Below are 27,941 nucleotides of genomic sequence, written 5' to 3' on the forward strand. Positions count from 1 at the left end.
GGACTAGTTTTATCCTAATTAGCAAATTACATCCTCATGATCATATTTGGATTCTTGTCAGAGTAAGACTTAATTTTACTAATTTGGAGGGAGAGGTTGAAGGAAAATAACCACAGCAGTAATTATGTGCAATTGTCTAACAGTTACACTCAATCAATTAATAAATAGTGAATTTCCAATAGCTTACTTCTTCTTGGGCAATCCTCATGTTATCTTGTACATCAGCAAATACAGTTGGCTGCAAGAAATACCCTTTATCACCATGTCTGGCACCACCTGTACATAGTTTTGCTCCTTCTTGTTTACCACTTTCAATCAGAGAAAGGATCTTTGTCAGTTGTTCCTGGTCAACCTGTTAAAAGGTGTTAATATGACATGGAACTAATAGGCCAAAATCAGAAAAGCAACAGAAAATTATAACACACACATCTATCTCTGTCTGTCTCTCTATGTAAATACTAAAAGTCATACCCATATCATTCGGATATAGAAAGAAACCATTAACTTCAAAATGTCTACATACAATACTAGAAACCAGTTCAATGCACTAAATAATCCACATTTTATATTTTTTTTTATAAGAAGATATCTAAATGACCAATTGAATAATCAAGACTGATATTTATTATTATTATTATTATTTACTTTGAAAACCCTAACAATCACAAGCAAAAAAGCATATTCTATCCCAGTAGTTCCCAACCTCGGGTCTACAAAAGGTAATACTGGGGGTCCGTGAACTAATTCAAAATTTCATATGTATATAACTGTTGAACTGTTAAGTTACATAACATAAACAGAGGGCATACCCAAGCCTGGGCCTGGACAGAGATACAGAGAAAGGGCTATTATAACATTTTGGCCCTTTAACATTTAAACTGGCCACATCTGGCCCAAGTATTCTATTTTATGTTCAAACTGGGCTATCACACCTACCCTATAATGCCATTCTAAAAATAAACAATGACATAATCGAAATTTTGAAGCTATGAGATAATATATAATTCAAAACAATGTGAATAAATAAGCATAACATTTGACAGAGTAATCTGAATGCTAAAAGGGTGAGATAAAATACTAGAAGCACTCACCTGTGGACCTTGTTCAGAAGAACGATCAAAAGGATCTCCAACTACTTTCCGTCTAGCTCGCTCAACACTGCGTTCAACAAATTCATCGTAGACCTTTTCCTCTACAAATATTCTGGAACCGGCACAGCAACACTGACCTTGGTTGAAGAACAGACCGAGGTGGCAAGTCTCAACAGCAAGATCCACTGAAAAATGGCATGAGAAATTCAATCAGAAGAAGATCATGTTATAAAAACATGAAACATCAACTAAATAAATGGGTGTGGTCAAAAGGTGCACAACAACTGTATGGCTAAGGTACTGGACTACAGCCATTGATAAGTGAAACAATGAGGGAGATTTCTACAAAGGCTGCTCGACCTGCAGGAAACAACAAAATCTCCCTCTTTTAATCATACAATAACCATCTTAAAAAGAGAGGACATATACGAAAACATGGTCCTAGACACACTGAATAAAGTATAAATGGAATGGGCATATCTGAAATGCCTTTGGTTGTGGATATGCCTATTTAGAGTTCAACTGGGGCTAAATGACCACAACCACCATACAGAGAACCTCTCTGTAGTGGTTTGACATGCTATAAATAGTAGCTAAATTATTCTCAAATCACACCCTAATGATTTCTATAAGAACAGGCGACATTAACTAATGAAGTCCTACACAGCCTAAAAGACAAGATGGCTATGGTTATAATGCTTTGGATTATAGGTTGCCTGCTCAGTAATGGTTGACCTGGGGTTAAACAACAAGTATCTATGAAGGCAAACTCATTAGCTTTTATGAAAGGTTAACCATCTGTTAGCATATTTAACCTTCACAGGGAGGATAATAGATGAAACTTTCACATTGGAATCGTATTGAGATTAGTAAACTGAAGAATTGTTTCACAAACTCCTCCTCTGTTACACAAAGATGGTCATCATTATGCTTTTAACATACCTTTCATCATGCTTGTATGGGTGGACAGGATTTACTCTTTACTCTTTTTGTTACATGTTTAAGTCATTTGACTGCGGCCATGCTGGAGCACCGCCTTTAGTCGAGTAAATCAAGCCTAGTACTTATTCTATTGGTCTCTTTTACCGAACCGCTAAGTTATGGGGACGTTAACACACCAGCATCAGTTATCAAGGGATGTTGGGGGGACAAACACACACACACACACACACACACACACACACACACACACACACAACACACACACACACACATACATACATACATATATATATATATATACACATATACACACACACACACACGACAGGCTTCTTTCAGTTTCCATCAACCAAATCCACTCACAAGGCTCTGGTCGGCCTGAGGCTATAGTAGAAGACACTTACCCAAGGTGCCACACAGTAGCACTGAACCCAGGACTATGTGGTTGGTAAGCAAGCTACTTACCATACAGCCACTCCTGCGCCTGTTGAAGATTTTCTACAGCCTGATGCCCTTCCTGTCACTAACCCTCATACTTCCAAGTAAAGTAATATTTCTCAACAACCAGACATGTTTCCATGGAAGATTTGAAACAAAGGACACTGCATGCATGGTGGTGACACTCGTTTACAACTATCAAGTGATACCAAGACAAAGAGACAGTAACATGCATACGAACACATTATCTATACATGACAGGTTTTTTTTTGTTTTAGTTCCCATCAACAAAATCCACTGACAAGGCTTTGATCAGCCTGAGGTGATAATAGAACATGCTTATTCAAGGTGTCATGTAGTGGGACTGAACCCAGAAACTTCTTACTACATAGCTATGCATGCATTCAGAATATTACTAGTTAAGGCTTAGATCAGTGGTTTCCAACTTGGGGTCTGCAAAGGAAGTACTGAGTGGGGGTCCATGAACAAAATTCAAAATTTCATATGTGTGTGTGTATGTGTGTGTGTATAAGGATAAGCATATTAAAGGGATCCATGGGGAAAACTCATTTAAATAAAAGGGTTGGGAACCACGAGCTCAGATCTATTAATACTCAAGAGTCTAAGCAAAAGGAAGATTTTAAATTTTTTTTGTAATTTCAGCAATCATTTTCTTGATAACAAGCAGTGTAGGATTTTTAAACAAATCCAGAGATAAAAGATGGATTTTAAATACAGTTCAAACAGTTTTAAACAATTCTATAAAAGAAATGCATTGCTTACTATTGGCATCAGCAAATACTATATTTGGACTTTTACCACCAAGTTCCAAAGTTACTCTTTTTAAATTACTCTCTGTGGCCATGACTGAAACAATTTTCCCAATCTGAAAATCAAAAATGAATAATTAAAACAGTTGAACAAAGAAATCTCTTTAAAAAATTGAAATTACTTTTATATCACAAGATGATGAGATTAGCATTTCTGGTAAAGGCCTTTGTTGTAGATTAGCCATGAACCATAAATTAGTATCTTTTTTCACCACTAAGTCAAAGAAGGAAAAACCTCATGCTTGATTTTTTTTAGGGTCTGTGAAACTGGTACTAAGAAGCAGGGAATTTATCCTTAAACCAGGGAGATAGCTCAACAGAGATAATTTTTACATCGACTTTCCCATGCTCATATGGACCGGACAGAATTTACTAAGGTAGATTCCTTTGACCAGATACCCTTCCTGTTGCCAACACTAGTCTGCTTCCAAACAAGTAAACACGTTTTTTCATAAATTTATGTGCATGCGCACATACACATTTAAATACTGTCTGCCAAATCCACACAGGCCCCAGGGCTTATCATAGAAGGTAACAATGGGAATGAACCCAAAACCACATGGTTGGGAGCCTATAAAGAAATCAAGCAAAAACTTTCTCTTGAAAGTTTGTAAAATTCTTATGATGTAAAATACCTGCAAAATTACCAAATTTACCAAAAAAAGAAAAAGAAAACCCAAAATAAGATGACCTACTTCAGTAGAACCAGTAAAAGCAATTTTATCAACATCCATGTGTTTAGCAAGAGCAGCTCCAGCTGTTGGCCCATAGCCAGGGACAATATTCAGAACACCAGGAGGATAACCAGCCTAAAAAAGAAAAAAAAAAACCCAAAAAAACTGTACCATATTTTCCAGCAAACAAATTGAATTTACAGTACAAAAAAAAGTCATATAAGGCAACTTTAGAGGACTGAACATTTAATGTGAAGTGTAGCAGGATTTGGAAGGATAGTAATAATGCTTGAATGTTTACATTACATGCCTACATTATATGCCACAATGACTTGTATGCCAGAAAACATGCTAAGATATCTTACAAATTCATGGCTTTTTACAATGCAAAGATGAACACAACAAAGACTGCAATGTACATATTTTTTTTATAGCTATAGTTGGGGAGATCGATCAGTTGCCAGTTAAGGAGAAATCAGGTCATGATTAGTTTTCATGGTAAAACTTTAAAAACTATTACTGACTAGTTTTAGATAAAATCTTATGGATAAACTTTTTTATATTTAATGATATTCTTTGTGTGTTATCTAAAACCCTAAGCTGTATCACTGCTGTCACACATCCTAAGCTTCACCATCAATGTTGAAGAAGTTTACAGTTCTGGGTCAGAAGCAGAAAAACCTAATAGAATTTTTTTTTAATCTGAAAATCAAATTTAAACCGAACTAACTATACCAGTTGGTATTTTCAAATTAATAAAGAAGGGTATTTCTTTTTTAATGGAAGCGTGAAAAATACAAAACCTTACCTCTACAGCAAGCTGTGCAATATAAAGAGCACTGAGGGGTGTCTGCTCAGCTGTTTTCATCACAACTGTGTTTCCTAGAGCCAGGGCAGGTCCAAGCTTCCATGCTTGCATCAACAAAGGGAAGTTCCACTGAAATGTTAAGACAAATTTCAATAATGGCATCAACCATTGTTTTATTTTAACAAATGTAGGAAAGTCTTTAAGAAAGCAAATCTAGGAATTCTCATCTGGGAATTCCGATTACCAGGTGGAATCATTGAACTGGTTCTACAAGGGATTCAAAAGAGGTTAGTTAGTTTAAGATCTTACTGTCACATAGCAGTAGTACAATAATAATAATAATAATAATAATAATAATAATAATTTCTAATTTAAGCAGGTCAGCAATCGGGGGGGGGGGTCAAGAGTCTGCTAATTACAGTGATCCTAGTATTTGACTGGCACTATTTTATTGACCCCCAGCAGAGATGAAAAGATGAAATAGGTTAGATTTGAACTCAGAAAATGAAGAACTACAAGAAGCACCACAAAGGAATTCACCACTCAAGTAATAATAATCCTTCCTTATTTTGGCACAAGGCCAGCAATTTTGAAGGGTAAGGAAGTCAATTGCATCAACCCCAGCACTCAACTGATGCTGATTTTATAGACTTCCATGGAATTTGAACTCAGAACAAAGACAGATGAAATACCATGAAGCATTTTGTTCAGTATGCTAATGATTCTGCCACCTTGCCACATTCTTAATAATGGGTTCAAATTTTGGCCCAAGGCCACCAATTTGGTAGGAGGGAACAAGAGGATTACATCCCCCACAGTGCTCAACTGTTTATTTTATTGACCCTGAAAGGATGGAAAGTAAAATTGACCTTGGTGGAATTTGAACTCAAAACCTAAAGGCAGGCGAAATACCACTAAGCATTTTGACCAGGGTGATAATTCTGCAAGCTTGTTGCTTTTTTTGTTTTTTAATTTATAATAATCCTTTGTAGTAAGGACACAAGGCCTGCAATTTTGGGGGAGGGCTCAAGTCAATTACATCAACCTCAGTGTTCAACTGGTAATAAACTTTTCTTTAACCATTAAGGGTTCACAAAAAAACATTGTGGATAGTACAGGACAATACACTGTGGAGTTACATAAAAGGAATGTAAAAAGTAAAAACAGTAACAAAAAATTATAACTATAACAGTTTCCAATCTAAGAAAAGGATTAGAAATTTTAGGGAGGGTAGGTGTGGTTGACTACAATGACCCCAGTACTTGACTGATACTTTTCTTTGACAATACTGAAAGAATGAAAGGCAAAGTTGACCTAGGCAGGATTTCAAGTTAGAAGCCAGAACAAAGACCTTTTCTTCCAAGCAAACAAATGAGATGAGAGAAGCCTTTACAGAGTTATTAGACAGGTTTGTAGAACCAAACAAAATCTTCCTCTAATCAGACCCTCCTGCCTTATCTTTTTTTTAGGGTGTAGCTGTGTGGTAAAAAGTTTACTTCCCAACCTGTTGTGGTGAAATCCTGACACCCCTGTGGGAAAGCAAGTCAACTGTCCTATACCGTATAAAAGTGCATGCGCACTGTTAGTGAAGGACAGTGTGGTGTGTGCAGGCGCTTTGCGAAGACAGTTGTAGAAGTCATTAAGAGATATTGTTTGTTACATGTTTCTGATTTATATCTGTATTGTTATCACCTTGTTATGAGTCCATGTTATAAAATGGCATGTACAGTGAGTTCAAAGGACATAAGTGTCGATGTGCCAACTGTGGTGACGAGACATTCGAAGCTTTCAGTGGATGTTCTTAGCATGGAAGACCTATTAGCAGCAGTGGTTCAATTGCAACGACAACTACAGCAGCAGCAACAAGAACAAAAGAAACAGCAACTACAACAAAATCAACAGTTGTTGGAATTATTGTTGCTATCAAAGAACACTTCAGATTTGTTTTTGGCAGATGCAGTTGCTAATTCAATTGAAGAATTCACATATAATCTGGAAGATAGGATTATGCTTTCTGCATACTTCAGAAGGCATGAAAGAATCTTCAAGGAAGAGTGTAAAAGTTGGACTGTCAAAAAGAAGGTATGTCTTCTTTTAAGTAAATTATCACCAGCAGAACATGAAAAGTTTTGTAATTACATCTTGCTGAGAAAGCCATACAAAATTTATTTCGAGGAGACAATTAAGCTATTATCTAAAATATTCAGTGAAAGAAGTTCACTATTTAATATTCACAGGGAATGTTTGAATTTGAAAAAAAAAAAAAAGAAAAAGAAATAACAAAAGGGTTAAACACACACCAAACATCTTAAAAATTAGCTTACAGGAATAATTTGTCCACAGACTCCAACAGGTTCATGTCTTGTGTAGGTGAAGTGGTCTCCACCTGACAAAATGAAGAAACAAAATTTTTAAATGGCATGTTGTTAAGAAGCTTGCTTCTCAAACATGTGGTCTTGGGTTCAGTTTCACTGTGAGGTACCTTAGGAAAGTATTTTTCACTATAGACCCAGGCCAACCCCAGTCTTGTGAGTGGATTTGGTAAAGCCTATTGTATTTGAATGTGTGTGTTTACCCTTGTCTTGACATTGTCTGATGACTGTAAACAAGCATCACTACCATACAAGCATTGTTGTTGGTTTCCAGTTTTCCAAGAAAATCTGGTCTGTTGATGGGGAAATATCTTACATGGAAATGTGTGAAGGTTAGTGACAAGAAAGGTATCAGATGTCTGATGCAGTGTCTAGCTAGCCTCAGCCTTCTATGCTGTATCTTCAATATTACTTTTGGTAGTCCCTAGTATAAGTTAGCGTCTGTTATATGACTCTTCCAGGAGACACTGAGTGCCATTCTAAGCATCCCTGTATAGCAACCGTTCAACTGCTTCTTCAATGCTTTAGTGAGCGTCCATGTTTCAGCCCCGCATAGAAGAACAGACTCCACCGTTGCCAGAAACAACCGCACTTTCAATTTTCTTGCTAACTTTAAACTCCATACCTTTCTCAATTTGTGGCATGTGCTCCAGGCAAGAGCTTTCTTTGCTATGATGTCTTTTTCAGTACTTTGTGTCCATGTACCAAGGTATTTGAAATTTTCAACTACCTTCAGCAACTTACTGTCTCTCACTTTCACTGACACAGGCATTTCGTTGTTGAATACTTGAGCGAAAGTGATCACTCCTGGTGGAGAGATGGAATACTTTGAAGTCAAAGCTGGAGTATTACAAAGCGACATGCTAGCACCTTATCTCTTCGCCACCGTTCTGGACTATGTAATGCGTAAAACATACAAGGGCAAGGAAGAAGAACTGAGATTCAAACTGCATAGGCAAAGAAGTAGATGGCATAAAGCAGTAACAGTAACTGACCTAGACTATGCTGATGACCTGGCATTACAAACAGAGAGGACAGATCAGGCACAGGAGGTGCTGAGCAGATTAGAGCAGGAATCAGGGAAGGTAGGATTGTAATGTAGTGCAAAGAAAACAGAGCTGCAAGTAATATGAGGATGAAGTTTGTGCATGAATATGAAGAGATTGGTAGAAAGGTCTTTCTATGACAAATTTAAAACTTCATTGCGTGTGTGTGTGTGTATGTTGCTGAGAAAACTGGTGATATGTTTACATTCTTTATTGCCATGACTGGTCACTGTGTGGTCTTGATGGTCTGGAGAGGAAAACCCCTTACTTAGGAAACAGGTCAGGATTAAGGATAAGAATAGTATGCAGCCATAAAATGTCATTTCAGAGTTTCAGTTGCATTCAATAATTGCAGAGGGGTGGCCTCTACTGGACTGGCTTCTTACAATGCAAAGATGAACACAACAAAGACTGCAATGTACATATTTTTTTTATAGCTATAGTTGGGGAGATCAATCAGTTGCCAGTTAAGGAGAAATCAGGTCATGATTAGTTTCCATGGTAAAACTTTAAAAACTATTACTGACTAGTTTTAGATAAAATCTTATAGATAAACTTTTCTATATTTAATGATATTCTTTGTGTGTTATCTAAAACCCTAAACTGTATCACTGCTGTCACACATCCTAAGCTTCACCATCAATGTTGAAGAAGGTTACAGTTCTGGGTCAGAAGCAGAAAAAGTGTTTAGCACAGAGTAAATTAATGTTAGCCATTCTCTTTACCAAGAAAGTATTATTAATGAATTAATTAGATCATTAACCTCACTACATTAAATATAATGGCACTAATTAGGTTGTTTAGTAGAGGATTTGATGTGTGCAACAGAATATGGATGAACAAGAGGATTGACATATAGCAGTCTAGAGTTTGTGTTGTTGTTGTAGTAGTAGTGGTAAAGTAAATGGAACACACACACAAGCATGGAAAAATAGACATTGAACTGATAGATATAAACTAAGTGTGGTCGAGAAGCTCACTTCCTAAACATGTGGTCTTGGGTTGACCAAAGCCCTGCTAGTGTATTTGGTAGATAGAAAACTGCTTGTGTGTGTGTGTGTGTGTATGCCCCTGACTTATCACGAGATGGTTGTATATGAGCATCATCATCATACTAGCAGAGTTGTTCATTTCCAGTCTTCCACAAAAAAAAAAAACATGCCTGGCCCTGTGCAGAGGAGAATATTACCTTGCTTGGAAACAGACAGAGGTTGGCAACAAAAAGAGCATCTGGCCATAGAAACTCTGCCTCAACAAATTCTGTCTGACCTAAGCAAGCATAAGATGGAAAAGTGAACATCATTTATAATGATAAGAGTTCAAACATTGTTAACTGCTGGTATCCAAGCAGATAACAAAACATAATTGTTTGCCTTTCTCCAAAGTCTGCAGGGGTTAACAACAAGAGTCCCTATGAAAGACCTCTTCCCAGTCAGGGTTGTTAAGTAATGTCATTGTGGTTGAGGGACTCTCACGTCAACTTCAATGTATGAGCATCTTGTAGATCAATCAGCTGGAGAACTTGCTTGTTGAATTAGCATGCAAAATGGCTGTATATTCCACAGACATGTGTAAAGTGTTGACTCAAGCCCCAGGACTTAGGTAGGGCCAGTTACCTAGTTTCCATGGCATACAAGTAACAGATTACAATATGCCCCCTGAATGAGATGCCAGTTCATTGCAGGGTGACTCATTTACAGCTGAGCAGATGAGTAATAACATGAAATGTTTTGCTCAAGAACACAATGCGTCACCCAGTTAGGAAATCGAAACCACAACCTTGAATGCAATACTCTACACCACACACACCTTTACACAGATACATACTCTTAAGGTAATTCTCAGGTTGAATAAATGTGACACAAATGCAACAAGGCTGAATCATTGAAACAAAGTTATAGTCCATCTGAAGGGTTTCTCACAGTTTTTGTTTACCCAAATTTCACAAGGCTTGGGTCAACAGGAGGCTACAGTAAATGCACTTGGTCAACATGCTACACAACAGGATTGAACAAGAGCCTTGTGGTTGTGAAACAAACATCTTAACCACCCCAAACATGCCTACTTCCACTATTGTGGTTAACAAACAAACCCTTGCAGGTTTTTGTAGCTTCAAAGAGAATATCACTGGAAAAGAAGTCTCAGAATTAAAGATTAGATAAGACGAGCAGTAGAATGTGTAGGTGTTGTGACTATAAGATCAAAGAATAGAAAAGATGGGTGAATTGAATGGGGTTTAAGTAATAATGACAGGGTTGGTTTTTAGAAAGTATTGTAGTAACATTAGTATGTGGTGGGGGTGATATTAGAGAGTGATGGATAGCTTAGTGTTTGAGTACTTACCCTGAACATACTTGAGAATACATGTAGGTTAAAGTAAATAAAAGAGATAGTAGTAAAGTCGTGTATACTTTTGCGAGTGGTTTTGGTCTTAGTGGTGTGTGTGTGTGTGTGCACCTAAAATGTTATCTAGAAATATTTGTTTTATTGAGCCAGCAATAATGAATGCTTTTACTTTTTGGTAATCAAGCACTTCAAAATATTTACAAAAAATGGGGGGAGTGTGTGTGTGATGAGAGATACAAACATGCAATATCACAATTCATCATTGGCCCAATGCTAACACAGAAAAACAGATGAGAATAAGAAAACTTAGTAATAAAGAAAAGCAGGTGGAGAGTAAGATTTCTACTCATTGAATACACAACTATACAAAGTACAAATATTTGCTGTTAGTTCATTTATTAAACTAATCAAATACTTCAAAATTGAAGATAAACATTGTACAAGAAACACAATTCAGATATAAGACCCAGCAAGTCACCTACAGTATTTCTATAATGTAATGCCACAACAAAAATATTTTAATAAAATTTTCTTTGATTCAGTATACCAAACACACAAAATATTTATGTATGCATTTTCTTGTATCTCATATTGGACTATCACCATGCTGGGGCCATGAAGGGTTTAGTCAAAAACAAAAACAAAAAAATAAATCACCGTCAGTACTTATCCATTCGATTTCTTTTGCTGATCTCCTAGGTTACAAGGACATAAACACAGGTTATCAAGCAGTTGTGGTAATGGGCAAACAAAGACAAAACATATGTAAAGTGGTTGACATTAGGAAGGGCAACCAGCCATAGAAGCCATCCCAAAGCTGACAGTAGACTGTGGCACAGTCGTTGGGATTCCAACTCTTATCAGGCCAGCATGGAAGACGGATGTATGATGACACTATGTGATGGGATTCTTTCAGTTTCCATCCACCAAATCCACACACGCCAGTGCCTATAACAAATATTAGACTACCATCACCACCACCTGCTGATTGGCCAAGCCGGAGTGACTGATTATATTTCACTAATGAGATCCAATAAAACTTGAATCATACCAATGATCACATTTTGGCACTTAAGCATTCATAAATGAATTTTGTGAAATGAATTCTTAATTTTTTTGAAGATGAAATAATATTTTTGAGAGTCATTAATTACTGGTAAGTTTTCATCTTTCTCCAGTTACAAAATAAATTTCATTTTTTTTTTTTTTGGCATGGCTGTCAAGTAGCAAGTTCTCTATACTATTTGCTGAAAATCATATCAGAGCAAGCATGCGTGCATGCTTGGTGTATATATTGCTATTGCCTTTCATTGATGCCATACAACAGTTGTAAGCAAGTATCACTGTCATTCAAGCAGAGTCCATTTCCAATCCAAGAAAACACTTTTAGTCATAAAATTTTGTTTGCTTTTTTTTTTCTTTTAGAAAGATATTCATATTTTAAGTATTCATTAACATATTTCATTCTCCATTAATTCAAACTGAATTACGAGAATTGATGTTGTATAACAAACAGGGCTGATGGTGTTGGAAATAAAACCAAAGAGGAACACAATAAAAGAAACTGTGAATGTATTCTTCCATTGATTTCAACAATGAGTGAGCAGTTGTTTGATCAACTAGCTGCTCATCAAATTAGTATGTAAGTGGCTGTGTATTCCAGGGATACTTTTAAAATGAATTGATAGATGAAGGACAGTCTGATCTTTAGCAGACATAGATGAGGTGAAGTTGCAAAGGTGAATAGTAATCAATTAAGCAGGCAGAGGTGACAACTCAAGACATTTCAGTCTTACTAGACCTCCTCAGATAATAGATAATTGTGCGATCTGTAGCAGACAGCAGTGATAATTCCAGGCATGTTTTGGTCCTATTAGTAAATAGATCAGTGCTAACAGTTTTGTCATTACTTCATTATTCTTCTTATCTTGATATTCTTATTCTAAAAGAAGCCCTCTCAATTTTAGAAAACTGGAACGTGTTTAAGGGATACAGGAAAATTGCTTTATAATAATATTAGAAGAGCTACTTACGGATAGGAATAGTTTTTCCATGGTTTTTGTCAGCCCAGCCAGCATAATATCTAAAGATATAAAATAAATCAATTAGTAACTGAATCATCTTGAATAATTATTCAAATATAAGCAATATTTTATCTTTTATTTGTTTCAGTCTGTGGTCATACTGGGGCACCACCCTGACAGGTTTTCTTGAACAAATTGGCCACAGTATTTACTGGTACTCATTCTACTGGTTTCTTTTTGCCAAACTGCCAGCTCACAGGGATGTAAACAAACCAATACCAATTGTCAAGCAGTAGTGAAAGACAAACTCAAAGACAAATACAGACATACAAGCACATACATCAGGTTCCTTTCAATTTCTGTCTACCAAATCCACTCACAAGACACTTGCTTAAAGTGTTGCACAGTGGGACTGAACCCAGGACCATGTGATTGGGAAGCAAACCAAGCTTCTTACCACTTAGCTATGCTTGCATCTATTTCTCTTAAGTTTGTTTAATTCTCTTAAATTCATTGGTAAAAACTATGTGGTAATGTGTATCCAAGAACACACAAACACAACTTACCAAATACTTTCCAAAGACAACCCCACCTCACACAAGATATGCATAATCCCATGAACCAACAAGCAGGGCTGCCTTCAGCAGCATTATAGACCCCTGCCCCCGCCCTGGACTAGACATTGCTCTGGGGACTAATGTTTATAACAAAAGCCATAACTTGCATAGATTAACAAAGAACCTCTAACATGTGAGGGACACAGACAACTGTCCTCTGTGCCCATGCCTTAAGATGAGCACTGCCAACAAGATAGAAACAGCAGCAAATCCTCCCTTAAAAAGAGAAGCCACAACACGGTGGATAACATTGCCCCTGTATGCAAAGGCAGAAATGAAAAAAAATGAAAAACTTGTCACAGCCTAAATTCCTTTGATCTTAGTTCTACTCAGAGGTGACCCAGGGATAAAGAACAAAACAATCGCCATAATCCCTTATATTATGCACAAAAAAGTACAAAAACCCAAACAAAAGCTTCAGCAGGGCCTGATAAAAGCAAACATATATAGCCTGATGGAAATTTTCCCCTTATTAACATCAGAATAAGAATTGGAACCATGGGAAAACTATTCTTATCCCTAAGTGGCTTGTGGTGGGAATGTATTAACCCTTTTAAAACCAGCCCATCCAAGACTGATTCTAGGATACAAAATTGCTTATAAAGTGATGTAAATTAAAAACTTCCAAAATTCCATCTTAATTTATGTTCCAAGTATCAGTTTAATAATGACAGATATTTTACTAAATTCTTGATTACTTTCAAAATTAATGTAAACAAAACATATTCCAAGAGAAATTTGCGAACGAAAGGGTTCAGTGTGTTAGCAGTTGTAGTGATGCCATTTTGAAAGTCTTCAGCGCGCATGTGCAGAGTAGGATTTCTTCTGGGAGGCCGCCGGAAATTCCCTCGTGTGCAGAGAACTAGCAACAGCAAGATTCCTGCTGTATCAATCTCTCTCGAAGCAGACACCGAATTGAATGGACACGCTATCACATCTCTCCCAAGCAAGCCAACACGTGGCGAAGCTACACTATGCTTGGATCACACCATTTAACTACAGCAACTAGCTCCCATGGCTACCGGTTCGCCCTGAAGGAAATATATGTATATATATTATTGCGAATCCAGAAAAATAAATATTATTTATGCTGTAGAAGATATTTGAAGTGTTAGTTTTCCTTCGACAAATAATTTAATGTAACGAGATGAGACCTGCACTCCTCAAGTGTTCCAGACCTTTCATCCTTGTTACACAGTTAAATCATTTGAGTGATTGCATAAGTCTAATAATCAATCATATTCAATGATTAAATTTATACAATCACTCAGAACAGCTGACACTTTAAACTGCCAATGGTTCGAATATTTCAGACCTTTTCAATGAGGAACATCCACCACCACCACCATTGCAATCATACTGGTAAAGGTTGGAAAACAGGTTTTACTAAGGTAACATGAAGGCAAGGCTGGGTGTTTAAGAAGCTTGCTTCTTAACTATGTGGATAGGAGTTCAGCCCCACTACACAGTAACTTGGGCAGGTGTTTATTATTAGTCCAGGCCAACGAAAATCTGAGGAATGGACGTGGTAGACAGAAACTCAATGAAGACTGTCATATATATACAAACAATTCTGAGTGGGGCGGAGGAGTGAGGAGTGAGAAGTGGAGTAGAGGAGTGAGAAGTGGAGTAGCGGGGGGTGGAGAGGAGGAGTGAGGGGGTGGAGAGGAGAAGTGAAGGAGTGAGGAGCGGAGAAGTGAAGGAGTGAGGAGTGAAGGAGTGAGGAGTGAAGGAGTGAAGGAGTGAAGGAGTGAAGGAGTGAGGAGTGAAGGAGTGAGGAGTGAAGGAGTGAGGAGTGAAGGAGTGAAGGAGTGAGGAGCGAAGGAGTGAGGAGCGAAGGAGTGAGGAGCGAAGGAGTGAGGAGCGAAGGAGTGAGGAGCGAAGGAGTGAGGAGCAGAGGAGTGAAGGGAGAGAGAAAGAGAGAGCAAGCAAATGGAGAGAGAGCGAGCAAATGGAGTGCATGAGCGAGTGGAGTGGAGTGCATGAGTGGAGTGGAGTGCATGAGTGGAGTGGAGTGCATGAGTGGAGTGGAGTGCATGAGTGGAGTGGAGTGCATGAGTGGAGTGGAGTGCATGAGTGGAGTGGAGTGCATGAGTGGAGTGGAGTGCATGAGTGGAGTGGAGTGCATGAGTGGAGTGGAGTTGATGTGAGTGAGCAAGTGGATGTGAGTGAGCGAGTGAATGTGAGTGAACGAGTGAATGTGAGTGAACGAGTGAATGTGAGTGAACGAGTGAATGTGAGTGAACGAGTGAATGTGAGTGAACGAGTGAATGTGAGTGAACGAGTGAATGTGAGTCTAGTGTTGACATCATGTGATGTATGACAATGATGGTTATTTACAACCAATCTTCCATGGAAAACACATCTGGTCATAGGAAAATATTTACTTTGCTTGCTTGGAAACAGGTGAGGGTTGGTGATAGAAAGTGTATCCAGCCAGAGAAAATCTGGTTCAGCTAATTCTGTCCAGCTCAGGCAAGTGTGGAAAAATGAACATTAAAGTTTTGTTTTTTTTCCCTTTTTCCATATGACAAATAGGGAGAACAAGTGTGCCTATTCTAAAACTGGGGCTATGCTGGAGCACTGCTCTGAAGGGTTTAGTCAAATCAATACCAATTCTATTGGTAAACTTAAGTTAGAGGGATGTAAACAAACCAACACTTGTTATCAAGCAATGGAAGGGAGACATGCACATGTGTGGGTATATAACACATACTTATACACAGCAGGCTTCGAGTTTCCACCTAATTTCACTTGTAAGGCATTGGTTGGCCAAAAGCTTTAAGAGGAGATATTTGCTCAGGTGTGTCACCCAGTGGGACTGAACCCGAAGTTACATGATTGGGTAAATGCTCCACTTAAGCTGGACCAGCCAAAGCCTTCTGAATGGACTTCATAGATGAAAACTGAAAGAAGCCTGCTGTAAATAAATATCAAAGTGTATGTGGCTGTGTTTGTTTCCCACCATTTCACAACTGACATTGGTTTGTTTATGTCCCTGTAATGCAGAAATTCAGCAAAAAGAGGTCAAAAGAATAAGTACAAGGCATAGCAAAAAGAAAGTACTAGGGTCAGTTTGTTTGACTAAACCCTTGAAGGTTGTGCCCCAGCAAGGCCAAAGTCTGATGACCAGAACAAGATAAACAGGCTTCAAAAAATGCTATTTTAGGAAGAAAATTAAGAAATTCTTACCTGTAAGTATTAACAACAGCAGCAACATCAACAAGGTAAGACTGGGTGTAGGTTTTACCATTATCAAGAGTTTCTAAAGACTTGAAAAAGAAAAATACAAATTCTATACAAAATATGGAGAATTAATTAAAGAAATTCTATACAAAATGCAAAATATATTCAAACCTTTCTAAAACCTAAAAGCAAAAGAGAGCAACTAGAAGGTGTCAATTGACAATATTTATCTACCAATGCACATGCAGTGTGTGTGTGCATGTGTGTGATTTTAATGCCCACATTTCTATGGGTTGGTTGGAGTTTAGAGGCAGATTTGCTATGGCCAGGCACTCTTTTAATCACCAATCTTTATTTCTAAGCAAGATAATATTGCTCCATGGCTGGACACATTTTTGAAGATTAAGAATATTTGTCAGTGACACTCATTTACAACTATCATGCAATGACAAGAAAATACTAGTCGTCATCATTGGTTGAAGCATTTCCCAATGCTGACATAGGCTGAATGGTTTCATAGGAGATGGTCGGTCAGAAGACAACACCAAGCTCTACCATCTGTTTTGGCACGGTTTCTATGGCTCCATACCCTTCCTAACATCAACCACTTTACAGAGTAGAATTGATGCTTTTCACATGGTACCAGCAAGGTTGCCAGGTAATTTGCAAAACAAAGACCTCCCAACAAAGAGGAGGAAGTGTATAGAAGGAGGTAGCTTTGTGCCAGTTGAGAGTTTCAGTATAACAGAGGGATAGAAACAGATGTCTTGTAGAAGAGACATGGTTACCATACTCAAAAAGGAGAGAAAGGGAGAAAGAGACACAGACTTCTAGCAATGAAATCCACTCACAAGGCTTTGGTTAGCCCAGGGCTATAGTAGATGACACTTGCCCAAAGTGACACACAGTGGACTGAACTCAAAACCATGTGTTCGGGTTTTCTAAGATCTCTAAAACTGTCAACATAGACTCCACTAAAAAAAGCACCTAAAAGGACCAGATAGATATTTAACCAGGAAACTGCACAAATCTCCAATTGATAGGCTTCCACAATCTCAGTCAAGCAAATTTAATGAATCCAAAACCTTAAAGAAATCTTAACCATACAGTAAAAAAAGGTATCTTTGCAGCAAAAAAGATTTGACTTTTCTATGCTGACATCAGTTCACTTGGTTTTTTAACAAAACATTCCAAAACTATATTTAGCTGAAACCAATGCTGACCTGACTTCCACTTCCACATTTTTTTTTGACATACACTATATGGCTTTGAATAAATAAAATGTTCTGCATTTATTCAAGATTTGTGTATTTACCAGGTATTAAGTAGCATTTCAGGTTTAGCTACTTATGTATGTTTAAACATTATTTTAGGTTAAGCCACTCATTCAGCCTCAAAAATAATTTACATTTTACAAAATTCATTGTCAGTTTAGCTCGTTACCGATACCAGTACCCCCTTAGTGGTTCCTGTGCCGGTGGGACGTAAAAAGCATCATCCGAACGTGATCATTGCCAGGCCTGCCTTACTGGCTCCTGTGCCAGTGGCATGTAAAAGGCATCCACTACACTCTTGGAGTGGTTGGCATTAGGAAGGTCATCCAGCTGTAGAAACTCTACCAGACCAGATTGGAGCCTGGTGCAGCCACTGGCTCTCCAGACCTCAAGTCAAACCGTCCAACCCATGCCAGCATAGAAAACGGATGTTAACCGATGATGATGTCTTTAATCATAACTCCATTCACCCATGAGTCTACTTGGAACTAAACAACAACAAGAAAGATAAAATATATATCAACAAGAATTGTATGGAGAACCTCTGAGAACAGAAACTAATTATTATGATACATTTTAGCAGAGACAATATCAAGTGTGATCTATCATCAGCAAAATGCTAATAGTTTTACTTACCGCAATGTAATTCTTGTCTCTTTCAATTAAATCTGCCAGTTTGTACATTAAATTGCCACGGTCTGAGGCATCCATTCTTCTCCATGGTGATCCCAGTCTGAAAGCATCTTTGGCAGCAGCCACTGCTTTGTCAATATCTGCCTGAAAAACATAACGAAACAGAAATTAACTATAAACTACCTTACAATTAACAATGGTGATTGAGGAAGATTTAGCATTTTTTTTTTTCTTTTGTACAACAGAGCTTTGGTTATATGGTCAGGAAGTTATGGTACCTTGGACAAATGTCAGCTACACTATCCACATTTCACCTGAAGCCTTTTGTGTAGACTTGGTACATGGAACTGGAAAGAAGCCCATCATGTGTGCTTGTGTGTGTGTGTGTGTGTGTGTGTGTGTGTGGCGTGTGTGTGTGTGTGTGCGTGTGTGTGTGTGTGCGTGGCGTGTGTGTGTGCGTGGTGCGTGTGTGTGTGGCGTGTGTGTGGCGCGTGTGTGTGGCGTGTGTGTGTGTGTGTGGCGTGTGTGTGTGTGTGTGTGGCGTGTGTGTGTGGCGTGTGTGTGGTGTGTGTGGCGTGTGTGTGTGTGTGTGGCGTGTGTGTGTGTGTGTGGCGTGTGTGTGTGGTGTGTGTGTGTGGCGTGTGTGTGTGTGTGGCACGTGTGTGTGTGTGTGGCGTGTGTGGCGCGTGTGTGTGTGCGTGGTGTGTGTGTGTGTGTGCACGTGGTGTGTGTGTGTGTGCACGTGGTGTGTGTGTGTGTGCACGTGGTGTGTGTGTGTGTGTGTGCGTGTGGCGTGTGTGTGTGTGGTCTCTCTCTTCTTCACATCATGTGTTGGTTTCAAAAGAATATCATGATATAAGTGGGTGTTTATTTCCAATCCTCAGAGAAAACATATCTAACCACAGAAATACATCACCTTGCTTGCGAACTGAAAACAGGTAAGTTGGCTTTATCAAGGTCATCAGGTCAGTACCTCAACAAAATCTGACATATTTGTGCATGGGAAGTAGACGTTAAAACAATGATAATGATATCCAGTCCCAGAACAAGGTATCTTTGCACTCTCAAAGTTATTCTTCACTCTTAATCATTTCATAGCCAAATTCAAGTGACCCTTGATTTATGGTCCCAGACAACTGAGTGAAATATCCTGATAACTATCCAGACAGTTGATGGTTATCTTTGCCCAGATAACTGCAGGCCATCTTCAAAGTATTAATTAACCTTGGTGTTACTGTAGTTATTCTACTTCCATTACATTTTATTTTATCTCGTGTCCTGATACCCTACAAGTTTTGGTTGATAGAAATGTCAAGTTGAAACGACTGTTAGCTAGAAGGCAGGCAGACACACTGACACATTAAATTTATATAATCTCATACTCTGTTCTACAACATAGAAATAGAAAACATTTCCTGCATGTACAGTTAAATGCATATGGTGAGTTGGGGGTTTCAAAAGACTGCTTGAAAGAGGGTACACACATGCTGTAAGTTCACACCTTCAATTATACGATTTTTATTTTAAGGACTGCATGCTCTGGCTTAAGTTCATTTGTGAGCAGTTGGGCATTTGGAAGGCCATATGCAGAGGACATAAATAACCATCAGGATGAAACAAAGGACAAACTGCATCTTGCGTTTATCAAACAGTGTGTGTGTGTGTGTGTGTGTGTGTGTGTGTGTTCATTTAAAGAGAAAAGGGGATATAGAGCTCACAGAGAGACTGTTGCAGAGAAAACTCAATGGGAAGAAACAAATAGACAGTAATAGAGAGAATATGCATATACACACACACATGTATAATGTGGCATTTCCTCCATGAATGGAAAGATCTCTGGCAGATTCCCTTTCGGTACCAACTCAGCTGAAACTGCCTCTGGCTCTATAGTACAAATATCTGGGTTTCAAAAGTTCTGAATTTAATCTTCCACCAAACCTTAGTCGTAATTTATGTTTCTAACACGAGCTGAATGATAACTAAGTTATTTTACTAAATTCTTTGTTATATTTAAAATCAAGTGAAAGAAACACAAAGCATCTTGACAGAAATATGGCAACAAAAAGGTTCAGTGATACAAATGAATGCAAATAACAAATCAGATTTTAAAATAAATCTATCAATTTTATAAGAGACAGCTTAAAAGAGAGGGTACACACAGGTTGTATGTATATGCCTTCAGTGACATGGTTTTTATTTTGAGCAGGGAGGAGAGTGCAAGAGGGAGAAGAGAGAGAAAGAGGGAGAAGATTAAAAAAAAGAAAAGAGAGATATAAGAGGGATACACAGAAAAAAGATTAGCTACAGAGAAAAATTCTCAGACTAGAAAACAGCCAATGCTAACATACCTTATCTCCTTCAGCAACTTCACAAATGACATCTCCATTGGATGGGTTCAAAGTTTGAAATGTTTTGCCACTGGCGGAATTCACAAATTCGTTGTTTATAAAAATCTTCAAAATAAAAATAAATAAATTAAATAAATAAAGAAGAATTACTGATAACCAATCTCAGTTTTCTGTACTAAAACAAAATTTTACAGATTTGTAAAAGCTCTATTTTTGATGGTTATTTCACTTAAAGATTTAATGCTTTGTGCTTTCCAGAATTCAGAAGTATTAAAAGTTTAATCCTTTTGTTTCTGTTAAAATACATTGCTCTAATTTTAAAATTAATTGCAAACAACATTAAGTAAAACAAGAGCACTTGGAGAGTGCAAACCTATGCCAAGGCAACACCAATGTCCTCTCAACGATTAGCCAGAGATGATTTTTAAAATGAGAATATCTGAAATAAATTCAACTGCTCTCACACAGGAGAATACTAAAAATGAACCCAACCACTTTCAAAAATTAAGTAAAAAAAACAGGAAAATCGATCCCAAAATCTAATCAGTTCATGCCAGTCACAAGAACAAACATCCCTGAACGTTTTATCCAAATCCATCCAGTGATTCTTGATATATCTTGTCCACAGACAAACAAACACAAGTGAAAACAATACCTCTGCCTTTGCTAAGGCGGAGGTAATAATTGATATCTGAAGCATAAATAAATTAACATGAAATTGGAAGGTTTTAGCTAGAGTCTGTGATTAAGATTCTTATTTGCCAACCATGGGGTTTTGGGTTCCATCCCATGGTGTGGCACCTTAGGCAAGTGTATTCTATTGTAGTCACAGAGCAACCAAAGCCTTGAGTGGATTTGGTAAATGGAAGGCAAAAGATGGTCATATATGTATGTGTGTGTGTGCCCTTGACAAGACATTATGTCGTAGTTGTTAGTAAACAACATCATCATACAAGCATGGAAAACATGTGGCCATGGAAAATATTACCTTACTTGGAAACAGGTGAGGGCTGGCAACAGGAAGGTCATATGGTTGTAGAAAATTCTTTAACCCATGCAATCATGGAGAAGTGGACAATAATTTGACCATATCTCAAAAGTTCCTTATACCAAATCTAAGGTTAAGAAAATTTTTACCCCAAAACACAGGGTAATCAAATGCCACAATGTTTTTAAACTAATCACTATAATGGTTTGAAATTTTAGCACAGGACAATCAATTTTAAAGGTAGGGGAAATTTGATTACATTGACCTCCAGAGTTCATTTTTGAGTGTAAAACCCTAAATGAATCTGACTACTTTTTAGAGGGAGGGAGCAATATCTTGTTTCAGAACAAAGTATGGAATACTCAAAGGAGCTAACCCTTAATCTGGCAAATAAAATGACTTTACTTAGTGGGTCTGGAGAAAGGGGCTGTGCACATGGCCATCGCATGTTCCCCAAGACCAATGTCCCAAACGCCAGCTTAATTATGACCAAGATCTTTTACTAAATCTCCCATTATTTTCAAAATTAATTGAAACAATGACAGAAATACAGTAACAAAAGGGTTAAACGAATTAATACCTGTAGGAACAACAGGAGTACAAGGGAATAGTTCCTTAAGTATGATTTCATAATGTTTACCCTATCTCTACATGTAATTGGAATAAAATCAGTCACAGACATACTTCATAAATCTTTGGTCCATAAGCATGCAATCTTCTCTATCTTCTGCTATTGTAATGCCCTCTGCTCATCCAAAACTGACGATTTCATTCCAGCTTTGCCCAGGCACTCTTAGCTCAATCTGATGTTCTGCTCAGCTCCACTCAGGGCACCTCTACCGAAACCACTACACCACCTTTCCTTCCAGGAAGGTTAGTCCTATGCTATTCTCTTCTGCAGGTATCATTCCAAACCAGAGACCTGGTCTGGATAAACTTGCTAAATTTTCACAAGTACTTCTGTTCTGATACTCCACCTCATCCTAATGTGTTCATTTTCTCACATCATATTAAGTTTTAGAAACGCTTTGGGGTACAGGCACTTTTGTTGACACTAAATGTGTTTATAATGAGGCATTAACTGTAACCTCGTACGTAAACTGATTTCAGATTAGGGGGTGGGGCACAATGAGAAATTTTTACTGCATTTTTGACTTTTGAGAAATATTTTAACAAATGTTCACTACCTTACAAAAATTATATCAGCTAAGTAAATGACTTTCTCTAAATGCATTAAGTATACTATTACATATCCAGAACACTATTTCAGAAAATTATCACCGTTCTCTGAGCAAACAAAAGACAAATTTAGCTGGAGCAAAATGAGTAAGACAAGATAAGGTAAACTTGCCTCTTCAATTCTCCAGAATTACATTTGAAAAAAGGTTCATACACATCTAGACATCATGAATTCAAAATGTCATGGACAGACGAAAGCAGGTCATGGAAAAATGAGATATGATATGAAATTAAGAAAATGCAACATGAAAATATTCTCTATAGCTTTTTCAGAATCCACTGGAGTGTCACAATCCACTGGAGTGTCACATTTTACGCAGCTTGAAGTTAAATAGTCATCACTCATTTTACCCAATTAGTGTAGGGAAAAACTGAGTTGGAATCCAGCAGAGAAAAGAATGTCCCAAACGCCAGCTTAATTATGACCAAGATCTTTTAGGATCGTTGAGGAAAAATTCCTGCAAATTTATAGTTTCACACCAGACTCGATTTCGGGACTAAATCCCCCCCACCTTCACGATTTTTTTGGGTGCAATCGTCTAAGTTGACTTCATAAGCTGCCGGAAATGCATTCTTTCTGCGGAAAATGGAGGGGATGGGGGCGAAACCTCGGAAATTGCTCTTTCCGACCCCGTCTCCTACGGGGTTTTTTTGGGAGGAGGGGGTTTGCAATCGTCTTAATTGACCTCATAATATGTGAGAAATGTATTTTGTCAGTGGAAAATGGAGGGGTAGGGGTGGGGCGGAACCTAGGGTAGTCCTGTATATCTTCTGTCTCCGGATTTGTGCTAGAATCGATCCTTCACTGGCGATCTTGAAGGGTGTATATAATTTTGCTGTCTCAAAAAAAAAAAAATTGGTGCAGCAATTTTTATTTTGTTTTCTGTAGCAGAGATAAATAAATACCTGGCCAGGTACTGGTGTAGATAGTTTGAACGAATACTCGGCCTTTTCACTCATTCTTTTAAATCTCATCAAAAACGTTTGATGTTTTTGTGTGTGTGTGTGTGTGGTGTGTGTGTGTGTGTGCACACGCGTGGTCCCAACAAAATTTTCTTTATAGTTTATCACGTAATGCTGATAACCCAATTTTTGTATATCTTTGTAAGCCGCTTAATAATCACTATAGATAACTGAGCCAGGCTTGATGTATTTTGAATTAGCGGAAGCAACGTCTCTTTGTCATGCTTCCGACCGGTCAGAGGAACAACAAAGCGACTTTTGCTAATCCGCTCAATTCCAGCGAACCAGATGTAAACATTTTAATTAGAATATATAATCTTTAAATGGAATTAAATGATTATATATGAGGTCAATTAAGACGATTGCAAAAACAAAGAAAAAAAACAACAAAAAAAACGCGGGAGATGGGTGTCGGGGAGGGGAATTTCCGAGGTTCCGCCCTACCCCACGCCCTCTGTTTTCCGCGGAAAGAATGCATTTCCGACAGCTTACGAGATCAACTAAGACCACTGAAAAAAAAAAGAAAATTAAAAAATACCGCCCGAAAAAGTTTATTTTGTACCGAAATCGAGTCTGGCGTGAAACTATAAATTTACCAAAATTCCTTGAGGCATAAAAAAAATAATAATAAAGTATCTGTCACTCGACTGTTCCAAACTCGGCGCTTCTTTAGAAGCACACCTCTCCAAGAAAATGACACTAAATTTTTTTTTTTTTTATGAAAACGGAAAAAATATATGCAAAATAAATGAAGCATGCAAAAAAATTAAGATTATCTATTTTAAAATATTTTATACTAAAGAATAAAACACGGAAAACGGGAACTCGCGAATATAAACAAATGTGTCAGACGATGGATCAGATATTATTAATGATACGAGGGGCCTCCCAATAACGTTTGCAAATTCTTGATAATTTTAAATCAGATTTTTTACTGCGCACACTGGTTACTGTTAGGGTTAGTGTTAGGTGGTGTGAACTCGCTTTACCTTCGTCCATTTTATGACGTGATATTTCTCGTTCAGGCACAACTGACTTTCAAGATTGTGAAACGGTCTTCTTACAATTCGCAGACGATACTGTCAGGCCCCTTGTATCGTTAACAATAAGTTATCATCCGACATGTTTGTTTATATTCGCCAGTGCCCGTTTTCCGTATATTTTTTTTAAGAATAAAATATTTAAAAATTGATAAATCTTCCTAATTTTTTGCATGCTTCATTTATTTTTAATATATTTCCCATTTTCATAATTTTTTAGAAATTAGGCATAATTTTGTTATAGAGGTGCACTTCTAAAGAAGTGTCCCAAACTCAACTTTAACAATTATGCTGATCAATTTTTATTCCTAAAAATAATGCAACAAGATGAAGGAGCAACGCTTGAATGATTTCAAACAGGTTGGGAGAAAACAAGAGAAATCAGAAATTACTCACTTTACCCCGGTTACCACTGAACTTTTTGTTTAGGAGGCGGGGGGAGGCAAGTTTCAACATTGATCTACTTTTGGTGGTAAAGTAACAGAATTTGATGCACCGAAATAAACAAGGCTGTTTAGAATTTTCCTTGTTTTCGTTTTACGTAAAATAAAACAAATCCAATAGAAAAAAATAGATGACATTCGTTTTTGTTATTATTTAATACTTTTGTCCTTTAAATACTGTAACAAAGTCACTCATGACTAAAAACTATAATCCAACATAAGCTAGAAATAGCAACCAAATCTCAAGCTACATGCATTCTTTCCGCGGAAAACAGAGGGGTGGGGTAGAGCGGAACATCGGAAATTCCCCTTCTTGACCCCCGTCTCCCGTGTTTTTTTTTTTTTGTTGTTGCAATCGTCTTAATTGACCTCATATATATAATAGCAGTTAATTCCATTTAAAGATTGTATATTCTAATTAAAATATTTACGTCTTTAAACGTACGACAGAGTAGAACGATGGACATCGACATATGTAAGGTAACTTTTGATATTTTTTGGTCTTCGTGAAAATCGTAAGGATGAAAGTACCAAAATTTTATCAGATTTATAATTTAGGTGTCAGACTGAAAACAACTAACACGGAAAGATTGCTACGAAAACATAATTTTAAGAAAGTGGGAGGAGTGAATGAAATGTTATTACAATCTTTAGTCGTGTATAATGCAAGAATTTTTTGCTTTTAATGTCTGTTTTATAATTTTATTTTCGTTTTAATCCAACACCAAAGTAGGATTCAACCTTAATATATGTTAGTCTTAATATAAATTATACTATATCTGAAAACATACCAACACAATGCTGGAGGGAAGCTTGTTTCCGTTAACATAGGTGGGGAGTGTCTTCCGTTAAAAAAGTTTCACGATAGTGTCTGGGGAGAGACATTCTGTTTTAATGACTTATTAATTAACACTCACCGGTTCCATTTCCACTAATTTTTTCCCCTAAAATTTTCGTTGCTTCTTGCAACCTTTGAAGCAACGAAACAAATAAGTAAAGGAGCAGAAATGGAACCGGTGAGTGTTAATTAATAAGGCATTAACACAGAATAACTCCAACAAGCTTCAGTATGCTTCAACAAACGAATTCACAAAAAGAATCTTGCAAATCAAATACAAAAACGAAAAACACACAAACACAACTCAGAGATATACCGTATTTTAACGTGTACAAGGAACCCCCTAATTTGGGGGGCTTAAAATTTGGGGGAAAAAAAGGTTTTGTAAGGGATTATAATACCATTCATGTATAAGAAACTCCCATATTTTAAAACTAATTTTTGACAAACAAAAAAAGAGTTCTTTACACACGTTAAAATAGAGTATAAGCCATAAGCTTTACCTTAGACTGAGCGATGTCAGGGTTCGTTATAGGAGCTGGTATCCCCGCGTAACCAGCTTTGGATGATAGCATATACCATCGTAAAGGACTACGCGAAATGCTGCGCCAGGCTGATGTTGAAAGCATGATGGCGTTATTGAGACTTCGAAGCAGAAGGAAAAGATTTTATTCTGAACATGTATATATATATATATGTTGTGTGTGTTTTTAAGTGGTTGGCAGACAAAAAATATGTGGAAAGAGGAAGGAGGAGGAGGCAATTAAAGAGAAGGGAAAGTGGAAGGAAAGATAAAGAGAATCTGGCATTGAAAGAGTAACGGTTGAAATAGAAGGAGGAGATAGAGAGAAAGAGAGAGAGGAAGGGATGGAGAAGATAAGGACCAATGAGATGGTAGGGGAAGTATTAGTGGGAGGAGTTACACACGGCTTGTTTATCAAAAGCGTTTCGCCCGTGGCTATTAAATATAATAATGAAATTATTGTATACAGTGCTCAGGTAATTTTATTACTACCCACAAGGGGCGAACATAGATGGGACAGTACAGTCGGGGAACTTAAAATAAGAAAGCGAATGACAAGAAAAGGAAAAAATAAAAGTAAAAAATGACATATGAAAGAATATTTACAATGAGATGTAAATGCCCACTCGATCCCCGGAATCGAGAGGTTACATTTTCGTCACATATATTTCACAAAATTTTCTTTTTTTTTTTCTTCTTTCTTCTCTCTCTTCTCACAATTCTATACGTATTCCATAATAGCTTTCAATTCTCTAAAGTCAATCACTGAGCCCTCAGGCAGCCGCTCTCTCACTCGAACACTCGTGTAAAATATTACACTCTCTCCGGCAGCTCTGAGGAACTCAGCGACTCTTTCTTCGGGGATTAGAGCAGTCTCCTGCCACTGATCGGTCATCCTGTTGACCCATATATGTCCCTCCGTATTACATGTCAAGTCTTTCATTTCGGGGCAGAAATGGAAGGTTATTAACTTGTAGAAGCAGTAATCTTGTTTCCGTCCTACGTTTTCCTTCGTTTTTCTTTTCGGGCTTATTTCTTCCTTGTTCTCCTCTCTTTGTTTCTCTCTTTCTCTCTTTTTGCTTTCTTTTCTTTCTTCTTCCTTCTCTTGTCTTTTTGGTTCTTTGTCTGTTCTCTCTTTCTCTCGTGTTTTATGTTCCTTTTCTTTTTCTTTTTGTGTGCCGTCTTTTCTTTTCGTTTGATTCTGATCTTTCTCTTGTTTTTTTCCTGTTGGTTCTTTTTCCTTTTTTTTTTCCTGACTCTGTTTTGGTTCTATTCTTT

General features: G+C 37.5%; 1 protein-coding gene across 3 annotated transcripts in view; it reads right to left on the reverse strand.

The window, feature by feature from the left end:
- Positions 1-26,876, reverse strand: part of LOC115217872 (aldehyde dehydrogenase, mitochondrial) — a 35,067-nt gene extending 8,191 nt beyond the window's left edge. For 2 of the 3 annotated variants that reach the window (XR_005001463.1, XM_029787585.2), the window contains exons 1-11: positions 26,644-26,875; positions 20,630-20,734; positions 18,285-18,425; positions 16,381-16,460; positions 12,581-12,630; positions 7,108-7,169; positions 4,784-4,912; positions 3,997-4,110; positions 3,255-3,357; positions 1,092-1,276; positions 188-352 (exon numbers count right to left, since the gene is read on the reverse strand). Coding sequence is in view for 1 of the 3 variants with exons in the window: in XM_029787585.2 (XP_029643445.1) it covers positions 188-352; positions 1,092-1,276; positions 3,255-3,357; positions 3,997-4,110; positions 4,784-4,912; positions 7,108-7,169; positions 12,581-12,630; positions 16,381-16,460; positions 18,285-18,425; positions 20,630-20,734; positions 26,644-26,769 (1,260 nt within the window). In the remaining 2 variants the exon portion in view is untranslated. Of the gene's footprint in view, positions 1-187; positions 353-1,091; positions 1,277-3,254; positions 3,358-3,996; positions 4,111-4,783; positions 4,913-7,107; positions 7,170-12,580; positions 12,631-16,380; positions 16,461-18,284; positions 18,426-20,629; positions 20,735-26,643 lie in introns of all 3 variants that reach the window. The other variant, XR_005001464.1, reaches the window with a different exon arrangement.
- Positions 26,877-27,941: the final 1,065 nt, after the last annotated feature.

Source organism: Octopus sinensis, linkage group LG12 (assembly GCF_006345805.1).
Source record: "Octopus sinensis linkage group LG12, ASM634580v1, whole genome shotgun sequence".
Taxonomy (NCBI): Eukaryota; Metazoa; Mollusca; class Cephalopoda; order Octopoda; family Octopodidae; genus Octopus; species Octopus sinensis.